Genomic DNA, 20,393 nt, shown 5'->3' with positions numbered 1-20,393 from the left:
ATTAGATTAATTGGAAATAATTGAGTTTTTATTAAAATAGCTCAATAAGACCTGAAAAATGACTATGTAATTCAAAAAAGGATATGTAAAATAGTAATTTTGAAAGTTTTACTAGAAATATCCGTGTGTCGTTGCCATGTATAATCGATTATCGATTTTATTTCGATTAAATTTTCCGCAAAGACCGAAATCTGCAAATCACCATGTAAGTATTTGAAGTAATATTCTGATAGATCACAGGTAATGAGGCACTCTGTTTCGAAAGATTTATTACGGATATCATAATTGAAGATTTTTACAGTTTTAGGACAAGCCTGCGATATTATTTCGCACATGCTATTCTATGACTTCAGAAAGTTAGTGGGTTCATGAGTTGTAACGAAACAATGGGAAATAATATGAAACAGGAAACATTGGAACACAAAGGGTACGCTTCTGTAAGAAGAGTATGTATCATTGCCATAGGTTTCACGGCTCAATTAGAGTTGATGAAAATGAGGTCATCAAATCTATTGAGATCCTACAATTGTATTTGATTGAATCTTGCTATTTGCACATAGTACACTACTAACCTTAATAATCGGATGAGTTTTATATTTGGCAGAAATCAAAATTATGCTTTTGTTTCTTTTTTCTCTCAGTGTTTCATTGAACATAAAAACTTGCCTTCCTCCAGAATGTTCTATTGTAACTATTGAACAGCCTTTAGATCATTTTGGTTCTACAAATGAAACATTTTATCAGAATTATACAATTATCGATAAATTTTGGCCAGAAAATAGCACAACTTCGAATGTAATTCTATACTTAGGACATACAATTAACGTAGAGACAGAAGAAATCGATAAATTACCAGTTTTCGAGCTCGCAAATTATTCAAAAGCAATTTTAATCGTTGTTCAACAGAGATTCTTTGGTGACTCTACACTTGATCCATATGATAGTAAAATAAACAAATTTTTAACTATTGATCAATGTGTTGAAGATCTCGCTAATATTGCACGAAGCATATCATGGAAACCATGCTCAGGCAATCAATCCATTACTGTTGTTGGTGCTGGCTTGATGGGCACCATTGGTTCCATATTCAAACTTAAATATTCTTCACTTGTCAACTTTTCATGGATATCATCACCGATTCTTAATTTCAAAAAGACAGCTTTCGAGCTCGACTTCTTTTTAGGTACACAAATTAATCGCAGAGACCCTGTTTGTTTTAACAATTCATTAAATCTCTTCGATATCATATCCAATTACCAAAATTCTTCTAAAGAATACAATGATTTCATTACAAATATCGGAGTTGATGAATCTAGGAACTTTGGAAGTGCTATATACGTTTTACAAGATTTTTATTATTATTTACTGACAGAAAACCAAGATATGCTTGGTAAATACTGTCGTAGCTTGAACACAAGTGAAAGCAAGGTTGATTCTCTTATTACTTATGTCAAAAATTGGAAGAAAACAAAAAATTATTCTCCAAACCAAATGGATCCAATGATTAAAACCTGGAAAACACAAAGCCAGAAGAGTAAATTATTCATGCAATGTAATGAGATCGGTTTATTCAATGTAACTGGATTTTTCCTCCCTTCAGATTTAGATACAGATTATTACCAAGAAGTTTGCATGAATATGTTCAATATCGATATAAGTAAGAAATCTATAAACATTATGTCGAGAGATTTGTACGGAGCTTCGAATATTAAAACAACAAATTCTATTTATACTTCCTGTGACTTAGACCCGTTTGTTAACCTCACTGTAGGAATTACAGACTATTCCATCCAGAAATTGCACTACTATATCGCACATAATGGAATTTCATGCGATATGAGACCAGCGGCAATTACTGATGGCGATGATTTGAATTTGATGAAACCACTTATTATGCAAAAGATTTCGAATTGGATGCACGGTTACTGCGCAAAGAATTGTAATTCAGAAAATGGACATTGTTTACTTCATACTTGCGTTTGCAAGCCCGGTTTTCATGGTTATAATTGCGAGAAGAATGATAAAGATATGATCGTCCGTTTCGACGCTTTCATTACGTTCTTGATTGTCCTTCCAACTTTCATTTTAGGTGCTGCTGGTGTCGGAGCATGGATTGTATTTACAAAAGAAAAAATGATGCCATAATAGATTCGAATGCACTTATTTATATAGCTTTATGCGGTTGTTTAAAAATTTCCTATTTCAACATTTATTTTATCGAAAAATTAGTATTAGTAATCAACAGGTGGTGATGTGTATATTATTATTTATCCATCATTTTGCCCAGATTACGATTATTTAAAGGGCAAACCCAAATTTTAGCTAAAAGTGACAGGAAAAAAAACGTTTAGTATTAAAAAAAAAGACCGATGAGAGCTTCGTTCGAAATATAGAGGGAACTGAGAATGCGCAACCATTCTCAGGGAATATTGGATGCTATTCCCGTTCCCTCTGTATGGAAAATTGAGGTTTTCAAAGGGAGTTAAAATAATATCAAATTTATACTAATTTACTTCAAAATACAAAAGTATTTGACAGCTAAAATTAGTTACTTTAGCAAGCCTATCAATACCCTTTTACGATTATTGTTACTTTTTCGAAATAAAAGTAAAAACAAATTTATACTAATTTACTTCAAAATACAAAAGTATTTGACAGCTAAAATTAGTTACTTTAGCAAGCCTATCAATACCCTTTTACGATTATTGCTACTTTTTCGTAATAAAATAAATTTATTATCAAAAACTTTTTTTTTCTTAGTAAAAATAAACGAAATTTTTTACCTTATGAACTTTTGATGGAAATATGCAAATTTAAAATAATAAAGAAAGCCGCGAGCGAAGCGATCGGCTTAGTTCGAAGATTTTGATTCAAATCTTTGCTGATCTGTAATTCGCGGAAGCCGCGAGCGAAGCGATCGGCTTAGGTCTAAGATTTTGATTCAAATCTTTGCTTATATTCCTTAAATTCTTTATGAAACTCGCAACAGTTCCATAAAAAATTTTAAATTCTAAACTGTCGAAATTACCGATTGGTAATCACACCCTTCATGAGTGTGTCACTTTTTACAGGGGTGTCACTTTTAGCTAAAATTACCCCTACTCTTATTTAAAGTGAGTTTTTGAGAAGATGAGAAATTACGGATAAATTTTGGTAAGACATATTATAAGGATTACATTTATGATACAAATTCAAAAAATGTGAAGTTATGGGTTCCTGTAAACTATACAAAAATTTGAGAAGACAATATCGGCAATTTGGCTTGAATTTTTTTTATGTAAAAAATTATTTCGTATTTTCTCATACAGTGTATCATATTTTTCAATTAGGTTAAAATTGAGAAGTTATTTTTACAGTTTGATTTTGCAATGAAATATAATCCGGTAGCACCAGTACTTCAAAACTAAACTAATTTTTGTTCAAATAATTCTGAAAATATAACTGAATTGTATTATCAAACTGAATTAATTACATACTATGCCAAAAAAGGGGAATAATTATATAATATATACAAACAGTTTAAACACTAATTGGGGAAGTAATCGGGGACAGGATTGGTAAGACCATTGGCTGTGGCAATTCATGAACTTTTGTGAAAGCATTCCATCTATCGGCATAAACTTCGGAAGCAGTTTGCTTCTTAGTTCCGTTTAAGAGCATTCCGACATCCATGAAGACATGATTCTGACTTGGCTTGTCGGGGAAGAATCTCTCAGCGAGCAAGACTTCGCCTGGTGTGATGGTCTTCTCAATGATGCCAACAACTTCTAATATATGAGAGATCTGATAGAGCTTGCATAATGTTGTTTTGAAACGGGAATTGTTTCTGGAGAGGAAGAGGGCTATCTGCTTAATATCAAGGAGCTTCTTGTCAAGGGCAAGGAAGGCTAACAAGAACTGATAAGCAAGATTGGCAATAGTAATGGATTCGCTCGTTGGGAATAATTCTTCCATGTCATTCTTGGAAGTGGTTAATTCGTGGTCTCTGATTAACTGGGCCAAGTGGGGCTTAACATTGGCTAAGCCTAACCATGTGAAACAGTCAAAGTTCGTTTTCTGGCAGCATCCGGCGGCTTCCAAAACGTTGACTACGTCATAAAATCTTCTTCTCTGGAATGCAAAGCGTGTGCAGAGCTGGGATATTGTGTAGTTTTGCTTTGGTTCCATTTCTAATGTCTCGACGAACATGATGATGGAGGCTCTAAAGGAATCAACACCCTTAGGGAATGTTATTGGGACAGGAAGTTGGTTGATTTGAACTTGGGGGTAGTAGCATAAGTAACTCATCAGTTTGAAAAATGATTCTCTTGATTTCTACCCTCAGAATTTTGCGAGAGTAAAAGTGGTTTTCATCGGTTTTCAGAAATTGAGAGCCGCTATTTTTTATTCACATTCAATTTATTCGAACCACACATCTCAAATTGAGACAATTCAAAAACAATCCAATTCAGAGAGATTCTCCAAACTCCAAAAGAGTCATCCATCTAAATCTTAATGAGTATTTAAAATATCATCCAATATCTAAATATCATGATTTTGATTTGTCGTTTAGCGGAACCTATAAATTTCAATATTTCATATTTATTTCCAATAAATAAGAATATATCTAAAAATCTTTAGAAAGAATCACTGGCCAGACATTTCTGAATCGTTTTCAGGGAATTGAATATAACTCATCGTTTTGGAGCTTATCAAATTCAGATCACTAATATCACTAGTATTTGTTATATTAAAGGTACATTCACTATTTTTGACAAAATTTTAAATTTTCATGGGGTTGTAAATCTTATAATAACTAGATGAATAAGGAATGAATCCCAGTATAATGTGCATCATTATATTAAACACTATATGTAAGGCTAATGATTCTATTAACACTTATGAAGATCTATAGTATTTGAGCAGATAAATTTGATAATTTCCAAAACTCTTATATTTCAAAATTAAAGTGTGCGAATGCATTTAAATGAGAGCAAAAAGAGATTGATGCTGTTAAAACTAGGTGTTAATTTGCAATTATTTCGCATCACAAGAACTACCCAGTAAATTCGGCTATCTTTCTTTGCAATTATTCTCCATTATACATATAATATAATGGTTAGGGTTTGAAGAAAAGTTACTAGAGAATTATTGACTTTTGAAATAATGCAGAATTTTACTTGAAGAAATCATTAATTTATGAGTTCCAAATTGCTAAGCATGACGAAGGATCATTAAATTTGCTACAATTAAATACACTTATTGCAGAATTAAGATTTTTGAAATTAAAAGTTTGAAATATTGCCTTTTTGAATAAAAATTTAAATTTTATTATATAATCATGATAATATCTTATAGAAATTAAAAGAAAATATTTTAAACCATTCAAATATTTTGAATGTCTTATCAATTTAAAATATTAAAAGATAGCTTGATTTTATCATCATTAGTTGTTATCAAAGTTTTCTTCTTTTGATGAACAACAGTAAATGATTTGTTAATTACTTGTCTTCCTTTTTCGCAGCAAAATCGAAAGTTATGATGATAATCTTGCTCTCAATTTTGAAACTCTCTGATTTACAAATAAGCATTCCTTTGGAGAAGCAGTCCTATTATGATTCAAGATATTTTAAAGCCCCCATTTCATACAATGCGCAGATGTATTCGAAATTGCAAGAACTCTCAAGAAAAATGCAGCAGCAAAGAAGATTCCATAGTTTCTAGCATCAAAAATTTACAACCTTAATACAACAGTTAAAGAGAAGCTCAAAAAGAAAATATTTAACCATAAAGCTGGAAACCATTCGATATCTACTATTGGATCTAATAAAAAGTTAATTATAACATATTTAACATGCTATTTGTTGACTTTGTTCCATTATATTACCATATATATCTTTTTGAAATCTAAAATATTTTTACGATTTTAACCATGTGTTGTTGAAACCATATATCAATCTTAGCTAAAGTATAGTTTATGAGTCTGTCACCATCTAACGTATGAATTTTCAAAAATGTCAAATATGTTCATTTTTTCTGTAGATTCAGCCATAATTTCACGTTGTTATACTATTCAACTATTATTTAATATTTTTATCGATTTAAATATATGATGAGATGCTTAGTTCTCCTGGAAATCGATTTTTAATCGCAATTTTAACTTTCCAAAAAAAATTCAAAAATAAAAATCCCTCTCAATTTTATAAGTTTTATAACTCGCCAAATCTCGAGCCAAATTTTTTTTGGCCCGTATAAATATTGTTAGGCACTATATAGGGATGCTATTTATCCTATTTTCATCCCATTTTACTGTTATCGCCTAGTGAATGTACCTTTGTTATATTGCAATATGCATTTTTTTAAAATCGGGCAATTTACAAAAAACATCAATATGTTTGGTCAATATTTTGGATAATTTTTCCCGTATGAATATTATTAATCATATGTTGTACTGCATATTCCACTAAATATTTTTAAAAATTACTAGGATCTTCAAACAATTCTTTTCAAATCCTATTGATTTGATTTCTGTAGTTACTTAATTTCGCATCTATTCATACTCAGCAATATTTCAAACTCATCATCTCACCTGGTTTTCTCCTATCTCCATCTCACTTTTCTAGAAGTTATCTCATTGAAAAAAATCTATAGTTTCGAAATTATCTTGCCCGAAATGTATCACCTTTTACCACTGGCATCTTTTATTGTTTTCTATATTTTCAATACTCTCACAATTTGTCCTCAGAATTTGCGGTTGATAACTGAATTTAATTTTTAAACATATGCTAGTATCATTAATTAGGTATTACTGGCAAGATTTCTTTTGTCGAGAAAAAAAAATTATCCATGAAAAAAGAACCAAAATTCAGAGGGATTTTCCATTGGATTGTCACTTTTAGACACAAATTTTGAACTCCATTTTTAAAGAATGATACATAAATATCAATATTGACATATCAATGAATAATTATAAGATGCGAAAAATACTTTGATATCGAAGTTTTTTTGTAAAAATTATTCTGTTCGATAATGGAGACATGCATAAATAAGTTTTTAAAATTTCAACTATATAATGGAAACGTTTCATTTATAATTTGCTACTTTTTATTTACAATCAAAAAATTTCTCGAAATTTTTCCTATTGATTTTTCTTTTTCATATTGAAATTCATTAGCTTACACTTTAGGATGTTTATTGGCGTATAAATTTCACTACCGTTGTTCTGATATCGTAATTTTTCCTAAATCCGCTCCTACATTTGGACATTAATATATCATACCATTGTTCTTTCATCTTATATTTTATGAACACCATTTATGCTATGGTTCATCATTCTACAAAAGAATCTGAAAATGATTTGCCTCATTAATAAATTACCGTTGTTTTATTAATGAAAATAAAATTTTATACAAAACCAAATATTTTCCATATGTATCTTGCATCATTTATGATTCTGCAAATTTGTTCAATTTTTCTTCCGTTGCATATTCAAAAATTTTCAGAATTTGATAGAATCAACGGACATGTTTCTAATTCTTCGATGCTCAAAACATACAATGAAATCAAATCGCCAATCATGATGTAGCATACGTCGGGTTTGTAGCATTTCTTTTAATCACTTCGTTCCTTTTCTATCGTTTCATTCATTATCTCTTCTCCAGAATTTAAACAACTTTTCACACAATCATGCATTATATTGAACAAATAGTATTTTCATCATCTGAAAGTGGAGCGCAATGAAAGTTTGAGAATAGCTGGATGTAGTCTTGAATCATCCGGGAAGACATGACGTGTTAGCTAACAATACCAAAAAAATTTTTTATATCTCTATCACCATTTGTATGTCTTAGATTTAAAAATCTTTCATGTCTTTAAAGACTTTTACTTCATTGCATATTCATTCCTCGTTCCTGATAACTCTCGAAAGAAATAAAAAATGTTCGTTTGAATTCCTATTCTCCAATTCAACCATTAGAAGTCTGTTAATCACAATAATTTCATGCAAAATTGATTTTACGTTCTATATTTCAAAATTACTCCTTAACTTATTTTAAAGCAGTTCAATCGCAAATAAACAATCTGTTCAATGTCATATCTTATACAATACATGCTACAATGCCCAAAAATGATAAAAATATTGATAACTTAGTGTTCATGCTCAAACAAAGTTCAGTTTTAAAGAACAGCCTTCAAAATAAAAAAGTTTTGAATTTTTTTTTTCAAACATTTTTTGAAAAGGTGTTATTTTGACCAAATGGATCAAAGCACTATGTTCCTTAGGACCGCAATCTATCATATAACATAGTGATTATTTATGACTTTCTGAAACTGGTAAATGTTCATGAAATACATGCCAAGATAGAATTCCAATTGACATGTGTGAATACATTTTTTTTTCAATGAGGAAATAAGTCTCACCATAACTCTGGATTGGCTGCAACAATCACTATATTTTTCAAAATTTGACCATAACTTATGAAATATAGCAGACATTCTCAATCATCGTTCTTTGTATGAAAATCATTTGATTTATATATGTAATTTAGAGAAAGATATTGCTATAATGCTTACAATTCTTCTTGCTCTATCATTGGATTATAAAAAACATCTTATTTGGTTTTATGAAAAAAATTTAATTTAATAATTATATTAAACGATAGTTATAATCACATATTATTATTAATTATATGCAAAAGATCAATTGCAGTAGAGAATTATGCGGAGGATCAAAGCCCATAAATAGCTATTGAAAAAATGAGGTATTTTGAAGTAGTTGATCATATGAATTTTCGAAAAGTTCTATGTTTCGTAAATTAAGATGTTATTTATTCATTACTGTTCAAAATACAAGGAAAAATTTTAATTTATTGGTGATATTTCGGTAAATGGCCTTTCAGGGCGAGCATTTGAGCCATCATCAACATAGAGATGCTTGTAGCAAACTCTATACTTCTTTCCTTCTTCGAGGTGCTTGCATTTCTCCAAAATGCTTGGATCTTGTCCAAAGACATGCTCTTTTGTATTGATATGGAGCTCCTTCTGCTGATCATCTCCATACTCACCTGGTTTCTCGTATTTTGTATATTCTAACACCTTGAATGTGTAAACATCAGCACAATGGCCACAGCGATCTGGGCAAAGAGCAGTTTTGAACTTGCAAAGAATCTGCCTTACACCGATGAATTCCGAGACGGTTTCATGAATGGAAAGAACGTCTATCTTGGGATTTTCTTCTGTCATTCTTTTTTTTTTGATTTTATATTTTCTGACAATTTATCCAAATTTTGATTTTGATCGATATCGGCAAGATTTTACCATTATCAAATAGGCAGTATTTTATTAAAATCTTATTTTATGTTTTAAATTTTCATTCAATTGTCTTTGCATTTTTATCCAAGTTAGTATTTCATGTAGATATCAGCTACCTTACCTTAGTAGATCATGAAATTTCATACGAAGCAAAGAAACACCTTTATTTGAAAAAAATTGATTCAACATTTGATATTTTACTTGAAATATTGCCATAATTTTAACACAAACATATTTTGAAGGCGAATTAACACTAAATTCAATATGATATTATTAAAATGAAACCAATTGAATTTCGCGATTTGATATATTGACCAATAAGTGTTTTTCAATATGAGAACATGAAAAAACAACTTGGCATGACAAACATTGAATTATAAAGTAGTTTTCTCTTTCTGGAGCGAATTCAAAATTTGGAAAGAAGTTTTCAACATATGAAAAAATGTAATACGTTTTAATAAAGATATAGATTATGAAAATATGATTTTTTACTATTTATTTGCATTGGATTGGCAAAAGACATTCAAATTTGGTATTAATTTGCTTACAGGTTTGGATATCAGCATTGACATATTACATCATTACAGGATATAATATTTATTCCTTTTTTTGGTCAGTAATTAATTTCAATTTTACGGCGGTGATATGGTGATTCATTGATTATTCAGTCATTAGCGAAGATAGAGTGCTGTGGCTACAAACCCAAATGTTGAGCCAAAATAACTATTTTGGGAAAAATAATTTTTAACAGGTTTCTCAAAATACTTCAGGACATCCTTCGTAGCAATATATACTTGAAGTTCTCTATTTAATTTATGTTTACTTTCAATGAATATCGGTATGCTGATTTTTCTGAAACGCACAAAAATTTTTCGTGCATATTCACGATGCACTCATTCAGGAATAAATGTTGAAAATTCGAAAATTTTCATTGCTGCTCAAAATTGAGTTGCACAATTAAAATTTATTCAAAATATGCATTTAAAAGATACATCTTCTTAAACTGTATCCTATTTTTCTAATAGCTAGTTTATAATTTTGAATGAAATATAGCAATGTTTTTGAAATCAAACGACATTGAGAGAACCTTTTCAATTTTAATTTATTAAATATATCTGAATTATTTAAGCATTAAGGTAATGCAAATATCTATATATTTTTGAAAGGGGTTCTTGGACAGAGGTAGTTTTGAATGAAACTGTTTTGTAACGGCGCCTTGAATAATCAACATAAATATATCAACTTAATGATGTTGCATAATATATTTTACTATTTCATAAAAAATAGTGATATCAATTCCTTTCAAAAGCTGGCCAAATTGAGAGCCAAAATATCACTAACAAAAATCTAAATATGCTTAACATATACAGTTAAACTATATTTCATAATAAAAAGTTAGTCTTTGCTCATTTTTTTAACATTCAATTCACTATTCGAAGTATACAAAAATTGAAAAATCTTAAATAGCAGGATAAACAGTTAATGAACAAAAAGTGCATTTAAAAGCTCATACAGTTCATTTCTTGAGTTGCTCTCGAGCTTTATTCAAAAATTGGTCTTAAAAATTGAATGGATTATTTGCAATGCAAATACAAAAATCCAGAAAATATTATTCCCTTTAAGGAATACAGCAAAATGATCTTAATGTTCTTTTGAGAACCTTTTGAAAATTATCATTTTTATAGAACGTCATGCTACCAAAAGAGATTGAGTTCCTGCTGACACAACAAATCGAAGTAAAGGAGCAAATTAGCCATGGTAACTATGGAACTATCTTTGATGTCTTCTCTAATAAGTACAACGAAAGATTCGCTCTTAAGAGAATTCTCAAGGACAAGTTCAAGATTGAGGAGATCGAGTGCATTAAGCACCTTGATGATATAAGAGTTATCAGAATATACGACTATTTTGAGTTTGGCTCTTATATCTACATTTTAATGGAATTTTGTAAGACAGACCTTCAGGCAGTTATCAGATCTAGTAAGTACATTTCCAGGAAGGACTTACACCGCTACATATTCGATATTGTTAGCGCTGTAAAAGCTTGCCATGATCGAGGCATTGCTCATTGTGACATCAAACCATCCAATTTTCTTCTTGACAAGCACGGTAGAGTAAAGATATCAGACTTTGGACTTTCAGATATCTGCTCATTGAGCCCAAGATCCGCTGAATGCAAAGGAACTCCACTTTTCATGGCTCCAGAGATCTTAAAAGGACAGTTGTATAATCCAATGAAAGCTGATATCTGGGCGTTAGGCCTTACAATATACTTCTTGGCAACAGGTACACTCCCATTTATCAATAGTTCAATTTACAAATTAATTGAAACTATCTGCGAAGGTGTATATAGTGATGGAATAATTGATGATCCACTTCTTAGGATGCTTATCTCAAGATGCATCGATTGCAATATATCATCAAGGGCAACAGCTGATGAACTACTCAAGATGCCTTATTTCCAACAATTCGAGATCAAAGCAAGGAAGTTTATGCCTATCACGAAGAATAAAACCCTTATTGGAAGCATGAAATCCAATGCCATGGATATTAGAAGACATTCCAGGATATCTATTCCCAAAATCCTTGATATCTGCAAGCTCCCAAAGCTTTAATAGAACTTTCTAATGAAAATTTTGTTAATATCATGTATGTTTTTATATAAATATTATAAAGTTTATAGTTTTTTTCAAATTTTGTATTAGTAGTATTTTTTAAAACCATACTATGAGATCTATCTACAACGCTGAATTCAAATTCGGGACATTATAGTCAAGGTATATCAAACATAACTCAAGAGTAGACCATTCCAAGGCTATTGATTATAAAATGAAATTGTGTACGACAGCTCATCATGATGATTCTGGTCTCATAAGCAATTTAACCCTTTGAAATTTCAAAATTGTCCACTATCGGTTTGTGTTTCGATTCCGATTCCTGGCATATATTTCTCACATAAATTAAATTTTAAATCACACAAAATGAAACTCTGAAATAAAATAATTTCGAATTTTATCTCCAAAATTAGAAAACAATAGATATTTCAATAAAATATATGCGTCACATAATGGACACTTATTTTAGGTAGTTTTCACTTTGTTTTGAAATTCAGATTATTTCAATCTTCTAAAAAAATTTTTTTTCTTGTTTTTTTTTATAAATGCTACCGAACATTGATGAATTACCAAAGTCTATTATCAACACGATCCTTCAGACCCCAAAGTTCATCAATGTTCCATCGGAAACGATTTCTATTGTTTTAACTCTTGGTCAATTATATGATCCAGCGGAAAAGATAATTAAGAAAGCCACACTACCTGCATCGATTGACTTTTATAAGCAAGAAAAGTTTCCACCTCTTCTTCCTCGCGAAAAACTCATCCATCCTCAAGCACTTTCAAGAGTAGAAGGAATTATTGAAGTTTTACAGAATGACAAGCAATTAGCATCTATGTTTATGAAAGCTTGTGACAAGCAATACTCTGAAATCGTCAAAAACCCAAGATCTATGGATATTTTCACAGCTTTTATAGTTATCTTTACTTCTATCTCAAAGAAGTTCAGCATATCACCACCGACATCATTCATAACTTCTCCATATATATTCTCTTATTGGGTTACAAATTACGAAAATTTCGATGATAATTTTTACCAAATTATCAATACAATTAGAGTATATTGCTTTAATATGATGCTTCTACGTGGTGTACAGGATTTTGTTGCAATAATTCAAACAAATTTCCAACATCCATTAATTTTTGCAGAAATCATGCGTAGAATGATATCGTTGCAGCCAAAAATTGATCTCAAATCAGACGGCATCGAACCATTATTACAATCAGTTATGCAAGCGATGATTTTTTATCAATCTTTTGAAAATTTATCAGATAGAGAGATAGATGCAATTAATAAAGCCAAGATTGGTCTCATTATATTCTTTAACAACTACTTACTCGATGATAACCTCATAGAAGAGATCTTTACGAACCATATTTTCATTTCTGGATTTATTGGTATGTTGGGTGACCAATCCATGCAAAGTTTCTGCATTGCCCATATCAACAGATACATCAGTACCAAGAAATCATCACAAAACATAGAGTTACTTGAGAGAATTTACCAACTTGCAATTTTTTGTGTGGAAAACTGCAACGATCCTGAAGTTGTTCAACTCGGATGTGTCACATTCGAGCTTATCTCCACAATTCTCACACTTTATCCTAACATATCTTCACTTTTTGACCCACTTTTTGAAGATATCAAATTAGGTATCGTAAATATTAAGGATTTTCCTGATTCCAAGCTGTTCATTCAGAATGTCCTTTCATTCTATGCTAACTCCGTGCAACATAAGTTCGCCAATCCCGAGTTAATCGCAATGCAAAACGCGATTTCTATAATTTACAGGAATGAACCAACGACAAACATATTTGTAAAGGTTCTTCAGATCATTTCCAGGAAGCACATGACATTTCTGACCAACCATTTCGATATAAAAGAAGGAAAAGCTCTAAGATTATTAATATCTATACATGAAAACTCTTCTCAGATCGATACAGTCCTCAAATTCGTTCATGAACTCATCAGTGATTCAGTGGGTAACGCTATAATGGCTCACAATGGAGAATTGGACTTTTATTTAATAGATTTAATTTATTCTTGGAGAAATAAGGAAAAAACTCCAGAAAACACCAGCAGAATTGACTTAATTCTCAATATTTTGACGGTTATATTGAGCCAAATTAGCTCTGCAAGCCTTGTAAGGTATTTTATCAGATTAATTTGTCCGAATGATGGGAAATCGCTTCCTTTCTATCACAATTCCATTGTACAATCAATGATGCAGATGATGTCCGCTTCAAAATACAGACCAAATCTGTATTTACCTTTAATTGACAAATTTACGTTCACAATGAGAGGATTCAAGACTTCCTATTTTAACAAGAACTTTACATTGGCCTTCTGGATCTATATTGAAGAAATTGAGAACAAATATTTCGGACAAGTTTTCCTGGCCGTAGATGAGAAAGATGGTAAGCTTGGAGTGTTCATTGCAGAGGATCAAATATATATCTACATGCAAAAAGGAGGACAAGACTACACAGCAAAAACTGAAATTTCTATTCCACCGAAAAAGTGGAATTTAGTAACAATCGGCTTCACTATGCATCAAGAAGATGATAAGAATACATGTAGCTACTCAGTTAATGGCGAAGATTCAACTTTTTACCTATTTCCCAAAATAATTTTCGAACAAACTGAAGCTAAAGGCCTCAAGATAGGTGGACTTACACTCGATAGTGCCCAGCCATCACAATGCAGCTACCTTGGCCCAGTTTCCTTTTATCCTTCCTGTTTATCAAGAGAACAAATTCTCCAATTGTACGATAGGAAGTGCTCGATTGTACCATCCAGCAAATCTACAGCATTATTCTATCTATCTCCAATAGAAAAAGATGACGAAGTTACCTTAATTAACCAAATTAACAACGATATCGTTGTTGACAACATTTCCTATCAATACAACCGAACATTCAACTTCGCAGAAGTGTTGGTCAACCACTGCGGTGTCGAAGTTTTGCTTCCTTTGTTCGCACAATGGGATTTGAACGATTTTGAAGGGAACAAGATCGATTTTTATGCGGAAAGTACGGTCGAATTGCTTCAAGACGCGTTGATGATGAGTAACTTCGCCCAGAAAATCTTCGCAGATAACGAAGGTTTCAAAATTATTTCTCATTTAATTATATCTTCGAACCAAAACCATATTTCATATAATTTATATATGAGGTTCTACACGTTGTTCAATAATCTCAACGTGTTTCATGCAAAAGAATCATTATTTAATGAGATATTATTAAATAATGAAATTTGGATGAAAACTGAAGCTCTTGACCACACGAGAATAACCAGACATTGGTGTCGAAGTCTTTGTACTCCCAATTCCCCAACAATTCAGTTTTTGAGTTTTTCAAAGTTATTATCCATTCTTAAACTCTATTATTGGTACGAAGATGAGAAGGCTGAGCACAGATCTTACCATACAGACCATTGCCGTGGCCAGAAAATCAATGTTGAAGAATGCAGGAAAAATGTTTTGTCTTTGGCCCATCACGCAGCGGCCATGAAGTTCACAGATGCCGATTTCTCATTGTTAATGAGCCATGTTCTCACTACGACGTATCCAAACCAAATTACGGACTTTTTAGTTTTCATAAGAGAATTAATCAACGATGGAATCCTCAACAAAGTTGATAATTCTTCTCTTATACTCTTGGTCCAGTACCTTTTCAATACAAATTCCGAAAATATCGCGGTTATTCTCATATCTACCTTAATTGATGCCCATAAGGCCGGAATTGTCACAAATTTGAGCCTTTCGAATAATCTGGACATCATATTACACCAGCTTTCGGCCAATTTCATTACGAAATCGAATTTCGAAATTTTTGTAGCGATGTGCAAAGCAACACCAGAGCTTTTCACGACATGCACGTGGATGGCAGCCAATCTAGGCCAAGAAAGCATCGAATACGTCATTAAAAACCTTCCTCCGAAGAAAGAATACACTCAATCAAAGAATTGGTCAGTTTTCTTGATCCACAGCCTTCACATATTGGAAGGAAAGATCGTACACAAGCTCATTACGTATTTAATCGATCTTTATTTGCCAGATTTATCCGATTTTATTTCAATGATCGATGTAATTGGCCGAACGTTCGATGGAAGCTCACAAGACACAGAGGATTTGATCCACGATGTCATATTTAACGTAGGAATCATCGTTCATAGTAATCCGGAGAAAATTACATTTGGCGAGTATACGAAGCTGATGACGCACTTCATGTTCTTCCATAGCATTGAGAACTACAATAACTTGGCTTTGGCCCAACTTTACTCGAATTCTCCATATGTCCTGATTAAACCGAAGAGATCAAGGAGATACCTTGAAGAGAAAGTCCCCGCAACTCCTCCGAAAGCTCCAAAGTCAAGTCCGCAGAAAATTATGAAGAGAAAAGCAAGACATTCGATCAGAAGGAAATCCATAGTCCAATTCGTGGAAGATCTCGAGAATTACAGCCCACAGCTCGCATTAAGAGCCATGTCAAAACTCAAAATCCTCCAGAAAATGACTACAAGAAGATATTCAATTTTCCAAAAATTCAAACCATCTGTCACTTTTTCACTAGCCGTTGTAAACATTGACGGTTTGAATGAATTTGATGATGACATTCCAGAAGATTTCAAGTTAAATGAGGAAAGAGCCGAATTACTGTCGATTATGCCGTACGATATAGGAAATAAACTCGCATTAGCAGGAGATAGAGAGTATTCTTACGTTTTCGGACTGAGATTCGACGGAGAAGACAGTTGGGCTGATGTAGATTTAGCTCTGCAGTTCATTACCCTGTTTTTGTCCGCTCCAAGCCCAGAATATCTCGAAATTGCTCTGATTATCACTGCTTTCTTGACAAAAAGCGGATCTGATGTATCCGAATCAGTTCTTGACCAGATTTCTCCAGAAATGAAGCAACAATTACCAGATCCTTTGCTATATTTAGACAAAATCCTTTCAAAAGACAAAGTTTTCAAGAATGTGGACGAGAATACTCGTGCAGCCAAAGAAAAAGCGTGTTTCGAGTACATACAAAGCCTAGACAACAAATTCAGAGACAGAGCTTTAGATGCAGGACCTTTAATCAGTTTGAAAGCGATAATGAGAGAGCAAACGAACAATTCCAAGACAGCTCTTGCGATTTTCGCATCGATTTCGGACGAATTAGTTGGTATGGCGAATAATAGAGTAAACGACGACGAAGATTTGATTCATTCCAACAAGATCTCGAACAGAAAGCTCTGGCAGAAGTCATGGCATGTCCTAACTCTCGAAGATTCGCCTTGGCAGTGCAGTTTGCCAGATTCTCTCCGAAAAGTCACCCATTACAAGAGAGACAACGTTCTCACAGCGTATGGTGTTCCTACGAACATCAAGGTAAACAACAATTTCGACGACCACACTTTGGCTTCTCTTTTGAGGGACAAAGGAAGCTGGTGGTCGGCTGAAGAAGCCCTGGAAGAGGAGAAGAGGAAGCTGAAGGAGACGTACGAGAAAGATAAACATGCTCCTCTGTTCGAAATCGGAGATTTGGATTTGGATGAGAGCGAAACAGACGAAAGCAGCAGTAAGAAGGAATACAGCATGTTGTATATTAAGGAAAGATGTCTTTTAGAGCTTCCTTGCGAGATAATTAAGTTGAAAAAGGTATTTAAAGCGAAATTCGCTCTGTTCACAGACCAGATCTTCATCAATTTCGAAAATGACAAGGTTGTCGTCATCAAATCAGCTTCAATAGAGAGGATTTACTTCAGAACTCGATTACACCATCCTACGGCCATTGAAATTTTCTTAGAAAACGGTTTGACATATTTAATCAACTTCCCCGGAGTAAATTCACTCACAATTCTCCAGAACTTCGATTTGGTAGAAACTCCAAAGGCAATTTTCAAACAAAAAGTGCCATTCAAACCGTTTTTTGCCACCACAGATTTTACTCCAAAATGGTGCTGTGGCCAGATCTCAAACTTCGAGTACCTGATGGAACTGAACAGGTCATCGGGCAGGTCGTTCAACGACACGTCCGCTTACCCGATAATTCCTTGGGTTATAAGGGATTATGAGTCATTATTCTTAGATCTCAGCGATCCAAAGACATACAGAGACCTTACGAAGCCCATAGGAGCTCTCAACCAAGAAAGACTCTCATTACTTAGATCTAGAGTCGATGCTCTCAAAGCTGCAGGAATTCAGGAGCCATTCCTTTATTCCTCAACGTACAACTGCCCTCTCAGCATCTTTTTGATGCTATTAAGGCTCGAGCCATTCACAACTCTCCATATTCGAATGCAATCAGGCAGATTTGACATTCCATCGAGATTATTCCACTCAATTCCAAGTTTGTGGGAGTTTGCAACATGTAACGCGAATGATTTCCGCGAACTCATACCAGAATTTTTCTGTTGTCCTGAGTTTTTGGTAAATTCGGACAATTTCAACCTTGGATTAGAAAATAGCGATGTGGAGATGCCGAAATGGGCGAAGAACCACTTTGATTTCGTGTATAAGAACAGAAAAGCGCTTGAATCTGACTTTGTTTCCTCGAAATTATCAAATTGGATCGATTTGGTATGGGGATACAAGCAGAAGTCGTATGAATATGATAATGTGTACATCAGAGAGATGTATTCCGATATCTGGAACCAGCCAGGAACAGAAAATCCAGCGAAAAGAGCTGAAAATGAGGCAATTCTGTCCCATGTCGGCCAGATACCGCCTCAATTGTTCGCAACCAAGCATCCTGAGCGTGCAATCTTACCAAAGAAGATCCCTACGCTCTCCAAAAACGTTTCAGTCAATATGCAGATGACAAATCTGTTGATTGCAACAATTTCATTGACCAATTCGCCCACGAAATGCAAGGTTACGACAATTGACGAGGATTGTGTCTCTATGACTGCCCTATTCGACGCCTCTTCCCTAAATAAAATGACTGTTTCAGCCATTAGTAAAAGTGTCAATTCCCCAGTTTTGAGATCAAAATCTATGAGTTCTCAACATGTCATGTCAAAACCGCCAACTTCTCTGAAAAAGTCGACAACTCGGTTAAGAAAGGATTCCAGCGATAAAGGGTTTATAGTGTCTGATGTACACATCTCATGTGTTGCCACGGCCAAGACGAAGGTTGTGAAAGGTTTCAGAGCATCAGAATCAATTTTGTTCACAGAAACAGATGATTCGACGATTTACTTCGCGGAAGAGAACAAATGCGAGATATACAAGGCCTTCCCAACAGTTACGCTCTTTACGAGACAAAGATCTTCAATTACATCGCTTTATTCCGATAAAAACCACATTATTACGTCAAACAGCGATAATGTGGTCACCGTTTACGATACATTGCAAGGAACATCTCCGCTGTTCACCGTTCCTTCGTATTCCTCAAAAGTGAAGTCAGTTGCGATTTCTATTCCATTTAAGATGTTCTGCTTCGGAACAAAGGACTGCAGACTGACAATTGGCTCCCTGAACACAGGAAACGTCGTCAGAATTGCTGATTTGAATGGAAGAAGGGCAATTAAGATTTTAATCACTCGCGGCTGGGGATTCATCGTTGTCTACTCAACAGATTTATCCAAGGGATACTTACAGCACTTCATCGAGATTTATTCTGTCAACGGAGACAAAATAAACGAATGCGAACTTAATTCGAAAGTTTCTTGCTGGTATACTTACAAAAACGCGAAGGGATTCGATTACATCGTCATGGCGACAGACCAAGGAGACATTTTCCATTTCGAAGCCTTTTATTGCGATATCGGAAGAAGAATCTTTGGAATTGAAGCTCAGGTGATGTCTGTGATCTACCACGAAGAAGAAGGAATTGTTACTGCAGTCATACAAGATGGAAGAATTATTTTTATTTCTTCTATTTTGGACTGAGAAACAAATAACTTTTATATTTTATTTATTTTTTAGTTTTTATATATAAATATGTTTATTAGCGATATAAAATTTTTTTAGAACCCAAGTAGTATATGTTGAAGGGTTTTGTGACTTTTTTTGTAAACGTAAGAATTCATACATTTTTGAGCGATTTTGTATCATTTTTTTTTACATATGAAGTAAAAAATGTATGATTTTTACGGTTTTTATTCTTACGTTTTTGAATAAATCAAGATTTAAAAATTTTCAGAATCGTAAGAAATTTTCACTAAACCCATACATAATGAAATAAAAAAAAATAAAAAAAATAAAAAAATAAACTTTAAAAATTCATGTCTTACATTTTTTGAATAATTTATTTTTTTAATTCGTATGAAAATGAGTGAATCAAAATTCGTGACTGTGAATCAATTAATGAATAAACTTTCACCAATTCTCACCCATGTTAAACAAGTAGACGTTTATTTTGATGATTGCATAGAAAGTTTATTTTATAAAGGTAAGTTTAATATTAAACCTATTGCTTTTGCATTTGATGGTAAATTAATCGAAAATTCAAAAATTTGGGAATTAATTCCGGATATTGAATTTATAACAAATATTA

At 32.9% G+C, this 20,393-nt stretch overlaps 5 protein-coding genes across 5 annotated transcripts, besides 2 other annotated features; 3 read left to right on the top strand and 2 right to left on the bottom strand.

Annotated features, from left to right (window-relative positions):
- Window positions 1-608: 608 nt before the first annotated feature.
- TVAGG3_0365920 (Clan SC, family S28, unassigned serine peptidase with dipeptidyl-peptidase protein) lies at window positions 609-2,179 on the top strand (the record flags this gene model as incomplete). Its single annotated transcript, XM_001324043.1, has 1 exon — window positions 616-2,145. The coding sequence occupies one exon, from the start codon at window positions 616-618 to the stop codon at window positions 2,143-2,145; it is 1,530 nt and encodes a 509-aa protein (XP_001324078.1).
- A 125-nt stretch (window positions 2,180-2,304) lies between these two features.
- Window positions 2,305-3,104: a mobile genetic element.
- A 403-nt stretch (window positions 3,105-3,507) lies between these two features.
- Window positions 3,508-4,307, bottom strand: TVAGG3_0365900 (E2F TDP 2 family; the record flags this gene model as incomplete). The annotated part of the gene is made up of 1 exon (XM_001324042.1): window positions 3,520-4,287. The coding sequence occupies one exon, from the start codon at window positions 4,285-4,287 to the stop codon at window positions 3,520-3,522; it is 768 nt and encodes a 255-aa protein (XP_001324077.1).
- Window positions 4,308-4,722: 415 nt separating this feature from the next.
- Window positions 4,723-6,319: a mobile genetic element.
- A 2,154-nt stretch (window positions 6,320-8,473) lies between these two features.
- Window positions 8,474-9,246, bottom strand: TVAGG3_0365880 (uncharacterized protein; the record flags this gene model as incomplete). The annotated part of the gene is made up of 1 exon (XM_001324041.2): window positions 8,839-9,219. The coding sequence occupies one exon, from the start codon at window positions 9,217-9,219 to the stop codon at window positions 8,839-8,841; it is 381 nt and encodes a 126-aa protein (XP_001324076.1).
- A 1,733-nt stretch (window positions 9,247-10,979) lies between these two features.
- On the top strand, window positions 10,980-11,903 carry TVAGG3_0365870 (protein serine/threonine kinase protein; the record flags this gene model as incomplete). Its single annotated transcript, XM_001324040.1, has 1 exon — window positions 10,980-11,903. The coding sequence occupies one exon, from the start codon at window positions 10,980-10,982 to the stop codon at window positions 11,901-11,903; it is 924 nt and encodes a 307-aa protein (XP_001324075.1).
- Window positions 11,904-12,375: 472 nt separating this feature from the next.
- On the top strand, window positions 12,376-19,924 carry TVAGG3_0365860 (beige/BEACH-related family; the record flags this gene model as incomplete). The annotated part of the gene is made up of 1 exon (XM_001324039.1): window positions 12,449-19,786. One exon carries the CDS (start codon window positions 12,449-12,451, stop codon window positions 19,784-19,786), a length of 7,338 nt encoding a protein of 2,445 aa, XP_001324074.1.
- Window positions 19,925-20,393: the final 469 nt, after the last annotated feature.

This window comes from Trichomonas vaginalis, chromosome V, assembly GCF_026262505.1.
Source record: "Trichomonas vaginalis G3 chromosome V, whole genome shotgun sequence".
NCBI lineage: Eukaryota > Parabasalia > Trichomonadida > Trichomonadidae > Trichomonas > Trichomonas vaginalis.
Note: the sequence above shows the minus strand (reverse complement) of the source record. Positions and strands in the feature narration are given on the sequence as shown.